Source organism: Austrofundulus limnaeus, unplaced genomic scaffold (genome assembly GCF_001266775.1).
Source record: "Austrofundulus limnaeus strain Quisiro unplaced genomic scaffold, Austrofundulus_limnaeus-1.0 Scaffold444, whole genome shotgun sequence".
In the NCBI taxonomy this organism is placed as follows: Eukaryota; Metazoa; Chordata; class Actinopteri; order Cyprinodontiformes; family Rivulidae; genus Austrofundulus; species Austrofundulus limnaeus.
Genome location: NW_013952846.1, coordinates 231,924 through 243,164, shown reverse-complemented (window position 1 = coordinate 243,164; position 11,241 = coordinate 231,924). Strand labels below are relative to the sequence as shown.

The 11,241-nt window shown below is 40.9% G+C and overlaps 1 protein-coding gene across 1 annotated transcript in view; it reads left to right on the top strand.

Moving 5' to 3' along the window:
- Positions 1 to 11,241, top strand: part of fbxl16 (F-box and leucine-rich repeat protein 16) — a 40,474-nt gene that overhangs the window by 10,128 nt on the left and 19,105 nt on the right. The window contains exon 2 of the mRNA XM_014024885.1: positions 4,693 to 5,407. Coding sequence (XP_013880339.1) covers positions 4,700 to 5,407 — 708 coding nt within the window. The 5' untranslated portion in view covers positions 4,693 to 4,699. The remainder of the gene's footprint in view (positions 1 to 4,692; positions 5,408 to 11,241) is intronic.

Below are 11,241 nucleotides of genomic sequence, written 5' to 3'. Positions count from 1 at the left end.
GTGTGTGTGTGTGTGTGTGTGTGTGTGTGTGTGTGTGTGTGTGAAGGCCCAGCGTCAGCAGCTTATATAACTGAGTGGTTGTACTGCTGCTGCTGAAACAGTGATGTCACAGAGAACAGGCCAGCGTTCCTTTACACCATGTTATGTTTTCCCGTTGATACTTTGTGCAGCGCTGCTGAAGGCTTAAACAAAAAATGGGCCTTTTGTTTTGAGCAGCAGGATGAAGGTTTCAACTGTTTCACTCTTTTGTGTGCCGTCTGGTTTCTGCTTCATTTAAAAGCAGAGATGCTTCTGATTATTTTTATTTCTAGAAGATAAAAGAAAAACAAACCTTCATTTTTTTTTCACCACTAAAAGTGAAGGTGGCTTGTGTCTGTGTTTGTTTGTCTTGTAGTGTTAGAAAAATTGCTCATGAAACCAATGGCCAGACAATTTTCAATAGAAGGATCCAGACTGAGACCACTGCTTACAGTACACAGGGCTGGCCCAGAATTTTATTTTATTTTTGTCATACACAACATGTTGCTGAGGAGGATCTAGATGTGTTTCTTGGTTATTCCCTCAATTACGTACACGGACAGTGACTGTCATGCAGACGTACACATGCATGCAAAATAGCACTGTTGTTTTTCCCAAGGTAAAAGTAAATAAATTAACTAAAGATTTATCACCATAGTAGACCAGAAACAGAAAAAAGGTCACCAAACATCTTTCTTCTCCCAGTTGCGTGCCTTTGACTCTTGCTTCTGTGTAATACTGTCATGTGACTTACAACATAAGCATTTTCTCCATTTTACAAAAATAGTAAACAGTAATCATATTATGGACTCCACTAAGGTTGCCATTTGTCACCACTCAGTTCATAACTTAGGTATGTGAACAGAATTTCTAGGCACAACCAAGGTGTTGAGGGGATCCATTTTGGTGACCTTAGGATCGCATCTCTGCTTTTTGCCGAGGATGTGTTCCTCTTGGCTTCATCACATCGTGATCTCCAGCTTTTGCTGGAGCGGTTCGCAGCCAGGTGTGAAGCGGCTGGGATGAGGATCAGTGCCTCCAAATGTGAGACCATGGTTTCGAGCCTGGCAAGGGAGTGCCGGGTCGGGGAAGAAGTCCAGCTCTAAGTGGTGAAGTTTAAGTATCTTGGGGTCTTCTTCATGAATGAGGTTAAATTGAAGTGGGAGATCAATAGGCTAATTGGTGCTTCATCTGCAGTGATGCGGGCGCTGTACCGGTCTGTCGTGGTGAATCGAGAGCTGAGCCAAAAGGCAAAGTACATTCCTTACCCTTACACCCTTACCCATAGCCATGAGGTAGTGAGTGAAAAAACAAGATTGAGGATACAGGCGGCCGAAAAGAGTTTCCTCTGCAGGGTGTCTGTGCTGTCACTTAGAGATAGAGTGAGAGGCTCAGTCATCCAGGAGGGACTCAGAGTAGAGCCGCTGCTCCTCCATGTCAAGAGGAGCCAGTTGAGTTGGCTCGGGCATCTGGTTAGGATGCCTCCTGGACGCCTCCCTGGGTGTTGTGGGCATGTCCCACCGGGAGGAGACCCAGAGGAAGACCCAGGACACGCTGTAGGGACTAAGTTTCTTGGCTGGCCTGGAAACACCTTGGGATTCCCCCAGAGGAGCTGGTCCAAGTGGCTGGGGAGAGGGAAGTCTGGGTCTCTGTTTAGGCTGCAGCCCCCACGACCCGACCCCGGATAGGCGGAAGATAATTGATGGATGGATGGATGGATGGATGGATGGATGGATGGATGGATGGATGGATGATATTAACTGTTGGAACAGGCCGCTTATCAGTTGACATGCATCCAAACATTATAATAAAATCTAAAAGAAAAAAAATATCAAGACCATAATGAGAACAAGCCACTCGTTGACCTCCAGTGTTGCCAAAAAGACTGTCACGCTGTCATTTCTCATCAGATGATCTTAATCGTTATGAGACAGGTGTTGGGCAATATGCATTCCTTCAAAGAAAGTTAGGCCTTTAACTATTCATGTTCTCATGCTAAGGTGCAACGTTGTATTTTAAGATATTAAAAATGGAACAAAGGCACACTGAATTAAAACAACACAACTTATTTGGTGGACAACAGACGGACTGAAATACTTTGTTGTTTGTCAATCTTGGGTGTTTGGTGGGGGGGGTCACTATCCTGTTAGATAACCCACAACCAGTGACTTAGACAAAGATTTCTGATACTCCGGAATGCCTTGGTAGTCTTGAGATTTCATTGTATCCTGCTCAGATTCAAGACCCTTTTGCCAGAACATAACCGAGCCTCCATACTGATTTTTTTGTATGTTTCATTTTTGGGTTTGTGAACATAGAGCTGATCGGACCTGTTGCCAAAAAGGTTAAGCTTTGTCTCATCTGTCCAAATAACATTCTTCCAAAAGCTTTGTTGCTTCTCAATATTCATTTTGGAAAATTCCAGTCTTGCTTTATGATTTAGTGTTCTCCTCAGTTGTCTTCTATTAAGTCTACTTTGTACAGCGACATATGGTGTGATCTGTCACTGATGTACCTTGACCTTGGAGTTCACCTCTAATCTCTTTGGAAACTGTTGAGCACTTTCATCTTTTCAGTTTCTTCAATTTGCCCTTGATTTTCTTTGGTTACAGTCCTGTGGACCTTAAACTTCAGAATATGTGTTAATAATGTCACAATAATTATCCTGTCTTCCAACAGGATAACTACCCAAATCATACACCATGAGGACACTTGACATGTCATTATGGTCAAATTATAATCATTTTTAATAATATAATTTAATCAGTCATTTCTAGTGGTACTGTTGATTTTGTCAAGATCAGTTTCATTTGTCTTTTTTTTCAGACTACATCTGTTAAACTTAAATTTTAATGCAGTGACTGATTTTCATTAGTTGATTAGTAATATTTTTATTATAAGTAATTTAGTGATCTTTTGCAGGTTTTATTTTTTAATTGAAAGCATACAAAGTCAGTTTTATTAAATTGTATTTCTGAACAACACCTTAACATATTCCCAATGTGTTGCTTTGACTCATTCATGCATGTTTGAGATATCCTTGAATCTCCTGTGATAGCCATGTGGAGCCGCCTAAAGCACATTTGCTGTGGTTTATTGGGGCTGAATGGGGACACACACTTTTGAAAAAAAACAGGATGGGTCTCAATTCATGGGTTGCAATCGACGTAGACCGTGGCCAACATTGGCTACAGTCTCTGTGGGCCATAAGCCGCTCATGTCGGCTGCATAAACGGCTAGGAAATGAGATGGTCTAGTCTACAAAAGACGTATATTTGGGTGACCACACACTGACCACTACTATGGTGATACATTTTATATATCATCGCTTCAGTAGTTTTTTTCAAGGTATAACTTCTTAAAATGCAACTTCAATAGAAATATGTTACAAGTAAATAAATGAAAAGCATTGATAATTTGGGTTTAGCTCCAGTATCAGTACTTGTAACTGTGTTTTATTTAACATCTTATTACAACAAATGTTTCTTTAGCTAAGTTGTTTAACTTACATTTTTCAGTCCGTGATAAATTTCCAAACTTCGTCGTAGAACCCCCTCCACCCTCAAAAAAAAAAAAACCTATATCGTTTTTTGTTTTTGTTTAATTTGCTGATGGTGCAATGAATTCAGGGATAACATCGGCCTCATAGGATACTCACGCACAGTTTATGTTTTTGGGGTTTTGTGGACTGCATTTGTCGGTCGCATGAGTATGCACCTACGAATTAGGACAGCCTAGTGCGTGGGGCAGTGATGTAAGTGGCCGACCAATGTGAACGACATTGAAAGATAGTAGATAATTTAGGCGTGTTCATTTACCTTAATACGTGTTCGTAACCAGATAGACAATGCACCAATAATTGAATGTTTGAATGTGAAAAGAGTTATACAACCACCAGCGCTGGATTGAAAAGCAGGTTTATTATCTCAGTAGCTCGTCTCTGCATTCGGCCATGAAACCAGGAAGTTGTGTTACCTATAACAACTTTGTTCAGAATCTGACCCCGACTACTAAGTTTGGCATCACTGAGGCGGGAACACTATCCTCTTGAGATAATTCCTCTTTCAGCTAGTGTTTCTTTTACATTCAGTCACTATGTGTTGAATATGTGTTCAGGCATGTACAGTAGCTACTTGTTATACTTCCTACTCTGGGTGACCATATCGTCCGGCCATCCAGACCAGTCTGTGCATAAAATCACCAGTTTAATCACAAAAATATTCACACATTGGTATATAAAACTATATCATGTTTCACCTAAGAAAATACTATAAAACGTGTAGTGCTTTTTAAAAGTCAGTAGTAAACAACCCCAATAAATTTCTTCAGGCTGCAACCCATGAATTGATACACAGCCACAGTATCACCAAGTTGATCAAGAAGGCCTTTTCTGTTGTTGGTTTGGAACAGGACACAGTCCAACACATGGAGAACACTCCCAGAGCTCAGTTTTGGACAATCTGAAGCACCCTCTCCACACTCTGTAGGTGCTCCAACTCAGCACCTTCACTCATAGACTAATCACCTTCGATGAAAGACAGACTGATTCAGGACTTGTTTCCTGCCAAATAGCAGCTGTTTAATGCAAACTAACTTGGTTTTGGTGATGTCTGCTGTAAAAAATGTAGTTTTTATTTTCTAACAGAATACTTTGTATTTGCTTTTGCCCAACAGGTTCCCAATGTTGAACATGTCCACCCCTAGTGAGCTGAAGTCTACCTGCGTGACTCGCAATGGAATGGTGAAGTTGCCCCCCAGCCAGCCTAACGGCCTAGGGAGTGCAAGTATCACCAAGGGAACACCTGCTGCTAAGAACCGCCTTTGTCAGTCGTCCTCCGTACCTTCCATCTTGCCTCCTCCTCCATCCTCCCTTTCTTACCATCATCACCACCACCATTTGGATGGCCCTGGCATGCCTCATGCTGCAGCGCCTCTCCTGACCTCCGACCTGGAGCCAAAGCCTCTGGTGGCTCTGAAGTCGTCTCTTCGCCAGCTTCCCCCTCTCACCCTCCCCAAACCCGTGCTGCTGGAGCGTCAGCTGGTACTGGATGAGAAGCTTCTTAACCGCCTCCTCTGGTACTTCACCACAGCTGAGAAATGTGTGCTGGCACAAGTGTGCAAGACGTGGCGTAAGGTGCTGTACCAGCCAAAGTTCTGGGAGGGTGTGACACCCATCTTACATGCCAAGGAGCTGTACAACATTCTGCCTAATGGGGAGAAGGAGTTTGTCAGTTTGCAGGCCTTTGCTCTGCGTGGCTTCCAGTCTTTCTGTTTAGTTGGGGTGTCGGACCTCGACATTTGTGAGTTCATTGACAACTACCCACTTTCCAAGAAGGGGGTTCGTTCTCTCAGCCTCAAGAGGTCTACCATCACAGACGCTGGTTTGGAGGTAAGTTAGCATGTGTTTTGGTTAGTGCAGAGATATTTCATCTGATACACACCACAACCTATTTATTTAACAGCCTGTCCCAGATTCATCAACATTTTGTGTGGCTTTTCAAGAGCAATTTTGGGCTTTGCAACTCTAATTCAAAAAGTCAGCTTTGTGCCACTAACTTGGCACTCTGTTGCAGTTTTTTTCCCCACATCTATGGTAATGCACAGTTGACTTTTTTTAAAGTGATATACCATGTTATGTCATTCCCTCATCAAAAACATACCAAGTATTGCGTTGACTCATTCATGCATGTTTGATAAATTTGAACTTCCTGTGGTAGCCATGTGGAGCTGCCTAAATGCTTGCTGGGAGCTCAAACCCCAGCCAAGCACGTCCCTGGAGCTCAGTCTGCATTCGAGCTGCTGCCTCACAGAGCACCCCTGAAGGTAACATACAGTAGTTACTTGATTGTGATAATGGAAGATACCTAATACCCCCCCTTAAATTGCATATCAAAATAATATTTCGAAGATAAGGAGTCCTTAACGGAACATTGATGAAACATTTCAAATTAAAATAGCATTCTGGTGAGCAGGAGAAATGCACCAAATAGTTTCCTGTGCATTGTGGGTAATGTACATTTATTTGAGGAATGCTAGGCCTTTAATCGATTCAGAAACACGATTCTGAATGTGCTCTCACCATATATTGTTCATGTTGTTGATGTTTCAGGGGTGTCTCTGTGCTTCATCTGTTAAAACCTGCAAATGCAAGAAAATGTTCCCTTTTTTCTGTCACTGTGACTGCTGCTGTGTTTTTGACAGAAGGTCATGTATGGTAGATTGTGCAGGATGGACAGACAGACCCCTGAGTTCTGCTGCTCTGTGAGGCTAAAAGAGTATAAATTACTCACACCTGCTGAATTTGATGACATGTTTGCACCAGCTTATAAATGGTTTGATTTGATTTGGTTATGACTCAAAGGCAAAACAATTAAAGGGATACCCGATTAGTTGTAACATTAGACTTTATATGATAAAAAATATACTTGAACTGTAAAATAAAGACTGTAAAAATACTGTAGGATGTTCAGTTTTTATAATTTTTAAACTAAAAGTTTAAAAAATATATTACACGGACAGAGCCATTTTATTCACATGCAAAGCATTCTGGGTAAATGACATCAACTAGGTCATTGGCACAGCGAGCTAAATCCACCCTGAAGGTTAATCTTGGACAATATCTGATGATTGGCTCTTTTAAATGAAACCAGAGAGCGTTGACAGAGAGGAGAAGGTAGAAATGACTCAGTCTGTAACTGAAAATATGGATGGAGGACAACAGAGCTGCTTCATGGAAGAAGAACCTCAGCTTAGCCTGTTAGCTTTAGCATTAGCCCCGATGCTATTACCATATATATGTATTTGCTCAGCGCTACACATTCTTCTCTCATCACTGAGGTCCTCCATCCACATGACAGAGAGGGGCACACACACACGACTCAGCTGCAACTGAAAATATGGATGGAGGACCTCAGTTTAGCTTGTTTGTCGCACTAGCACCGAGCTAATATATATAAGGCAATATAGTGTGAGGGCTAGCGCAAAGGCTAACAGGCTAAGCTGAGGTTCTTCTTCCATGAAGCAGCTCTGTTGTCCTCCATCCATATTTTCAGTTACAGGCTGAGTCATTTCTACCTTCTCCTCTCTGTCAACGCTCTCTGGTTTCATTTAAAAGAGTCGATCATCAGATATTGTCAGAGCTTAACCTTCATGGTGGATATAGCTCGCTAGCAGCCTCGCACCGATGACCTAGTTGATGTCATCATTTACCCAGAATGCATGTAAATAAAATAGCTCCGTCCGTGTTAAAATATATTTTAAAAAATTTACAAAACTAAACAGCCTACAGTATTTTTTACAGTCTTTATTTTACAGTTAAAATAAATGTTTATCAAATAAAGTTTAATGTTACAACTAAACGTGGATCCCTTTAAGGAGAGCTAATGATGAAGAAAGTATGCCAAACTCATTACTTTGGAGTGATAGAGGACTTTAAATAGGTTAGTTTACAGCGGGGCACCTTATCAGTGCTATTATCAGTCTAATCAGAAGGTATTGGTTCTTTCTTCAGGGAGTTCCCACAACTTAAATTTGACCAGCTTAGCTTAGAAGATTCACATGATACACACAACAGTAAACTGACCTTAGAATGCACATAATATGCTATATTTCAGTCAGTTTTGCAGATTCATAAATTAGGTGTAGTTGTAACTGAGAATCGTTCACAACACATACTGAGTGCTACTCAGAGCACGAGATTTGACAAAAAAGTTTATTGACTTTGTGAGTCCTGTTTCATTTTTAGCAAAATATCTCATGAAACAATAGAGGGAGTTTAATAAAACTTTCAGAAAGTAATCATTGAACAAATATTCACAAGTGATTAACTTTTGAAGTCAGTTCAATTCAAGATGGCCACCACAGAGCTAAACTGCAATAGCCAACAGAAAAATGACTAATGGTGCGTTCACACCGAACGCGATTTCAGCTTCAAAATCGCAGCGAACGCTGAAGTTTGAAGCTCGTGCACTTTGAGGTCAGACGCAGGTCAGCTCTTGAAGCGCTGCACGGTAACAGCCTCCCCGCCCCTCCCTCCTCTGTCGGGCTCTGTTTAATGTCGGACGAGGAAGTGACTTTGCTTTATTTACACAGAGCAAGAGCGTGTCACGTTCATCAGATAATTAATTCATAATTAATTCACCAGATAATTCAGAGTAGAGGCTCACAGCTCGCTTTCAGGACTATTTTTCCAGTCCAATGAGTCGCTGCCACGCATTGCTGCGGATCAGGACACCGACTGCAGGCACTCATTTCAGCTAAAGAGCTCCTCTCCATCTGTTTCAGGTTAGTGGACATCATTCAGTAAACTGTCCCGTCGGGAAATATGTCGCTAYGTCACACAGTGGAGTCTCTCTGATTGGTTGACGCTGCGCGTCGAGCTGCAAAAGTTCAGATTTTCTAACTTCAGCGATTTGTGCCTCAGCGCGTCGAACGCTCAGATCGTTCAAATCGTGCTGCTCTAATCGCGCTTGAGGCGCCGCAGAACTTCCCGACGTTGCTTGAACCTCTGTCAGTGCGCCCCAGGGCAGCTGTGGCTACAGTGTAGTTTGCCATCATCAGTGTGTGAATGTGAGTGTGAATGGGTGAATGTCTGTTAGTGTAAAGCGCTTTGGGGTCCGGAGGGACTTGAAAAGCGCTCTATAAGTTCAGTACCATTTACCATTTACCAAGCGCGTCCACCATAGATTTTGTATGTAAACCTGCTGCTCCTGACGCTGAAATCGCGTTCGGTGTGAACGCACCATAAGGCTGTGTTTCGATTCAGGAGATGTCAGATGCTCATGCCACTGCCCCGGGCCGTTGGCTGTCCCAATTTGTAGGTTCCTAAACATGCGGCTGACTAATACGGCTGACAAAACCTCGAAAACATAGGCTGCATCTGAGTATCCCATGTGGTCGTCTATATCCCAGGATTCATTGCGCCGTCAGCAAACTAAACAGCAAAATGAAGACAGCTGAGTTTTTTTATTTAACTTTTTATTTTACAGCAGAGTTGAAAATTTATCATGGACCAAAGAGTTTGATGAGAAATGTAGGTTTTGCAATTTAGCTGATGAAATTTAAGCCGTGATGCGATATGAAACAAAATGAAATTACAAGTTATGATACTGGAGCTAAACCCAAATAATTAATGTTTTTTATTTATTTATTTATTTACGTGTAATGTTTTTCCTAATAAAACTGAATTTTGTGAAATTATACTGTGAAAAGACAACTGAAGCGATGTGACATAAAAGCGTGTCCCTATGGTAATAGGGCAGTGCGTGGTCACGCAAACATACATCATCTGTAGATTAGACCAGTGGTTCCCAAACTTTTTGTCTTCTGACCCACAAAATATCCATGGCAAAAACTTGTGACCCCAAATATTACTGGTCTGAGTACACAAACTTTGTTAATAACCCTAAAAACACAGGCTTTTTGACAATCTAAACAGCTTGTTCACACATAAATACTTATTTATACTTATTTTGTGTTTTTGTAATAATTATAGGGAAAATATTACATCAGCAATTATTTTATTACCTTCTAAATTGATTTCTGGAGATTATCCATGGTGCTTCATGGCCCATAATTGGGTCCCAAGATCGCAGTGGTTCCCAAACTTTTCAGCTTTTGACCCACAAAATAACAGTAGCAGAGACCTGTGCCCGCAACTATTTTTGGATGATAAACATTTGTATCAGGTCAACAAAACATGATGAGCATAGTAACAATATTTTTTATACTACATTTCTCTATTTTAAATAAACTAACCTCGCTCCTTAGTAACAACAAGGCAAAAATGTAATTAATTCAGAAAATCTTTTCAGGACCCCATCTTGATGTTTCAGGACCCCACTTTGGGTCCCGACCCCAACTTTGGGAAACACTGGATTAGACCATCTCATTTCACAGCTAACACAAGCAACCTACAGCCCACGTAGGGTGTGGCCAACGTAGGCTGCAAGACACAGCCCATATAAACTTTAGTCTGCTTTTACAGGTAATGATATAAATTGGTATGATAGTAGCTGAAAGTCATTCACAGCACAATAATCAATACAATGCATGAAACTGTGCATAGCGTTTTTTGTTTGTTTGATTTTTTAGGTTTGAGGCCTTTAATTTCTTTCTGTTCTTAGTGGTGTACTCATGACACAAGAATTTATGTCTCCATTTTCAGAAAATATGCTAGTTTTAAAAAGTGAGGCAAAATAAAAAATGAAAACATGAGAGCAGCATTGAGTGTTGTTACAAATGTCATTAAATATTGTGAAGGTTAACTTGTGCTGGTGTAGATTATCAGTCTTCTAGGGCATTGCTAACTGAAAGCCTTTCTCAGTGGAGAGTTGTTAGGGTCTTTGCTAGCCCGGCTCAAAAGAAAGATGTTTTGGTCACCTGCATGATAGTGTGACAGTAACTGGGTATCAGGCTCAATGCTTCAATAAAAATCGTATAAAGCAGAAATCACGTGAGACCTCCTTATGTGATAAATCTTGTGCCAGCTGGAATTGATTATATGTCCACATATTTGAACCGGCGGCTCAGTGTTGTTTCTCCAATTCCTTCATAGGAAGGTTGGCCACAGTTGGTTACACTGTGGATCCTATTGCACAGCAATGCTTCTGTCTGTAAAAACTGTCATTACATTTGAAATATATGGTGGAGAGACACGGGTCCAGCAGGGTACAGATCTGGGGTTGGATTTGTAAAGCTTTCTTATGCACAAAATGGGGCCAAAATCTTGTGTACACCACTTTACACGTAAAGGTTCTGATTTATAAAACCCAAACTTGGCATGAAAATGTGCGGTGCCTCACGCCAGCTGACTCATGCATACATTCATTTTAGAGGCGGGAAGCTGGTGACACAGACGGTGAAGTGAGGAATTATACTGCAAAAAATGTCCACCTAACCAAGTTTTAAAATCTTATATCCAACAAAAAAGTATTTTGATCTTGTTTTGAGACTGATTGACTAAACAAGAACTGATTGTGTAAGAATAATCATCTTGTTTTCAGAATGTGTAAGATTATTTTTCTTGTTAGTCTGAAAATTTGACTCAAATTAAGTAAAAAAAATTGCCAATGGAGTAAGAAAATTTTACTTTGTAAGATTCTTGAAATACTTGATTTGACTCAATTTTTTCTTATTTCAAGAATCTTACCAAGTAAAAATTTCTTACTCCATTGGCAGAAAATTTTGACTTTAAGTTAAATTTTCAGGCTAACAGACAAATAA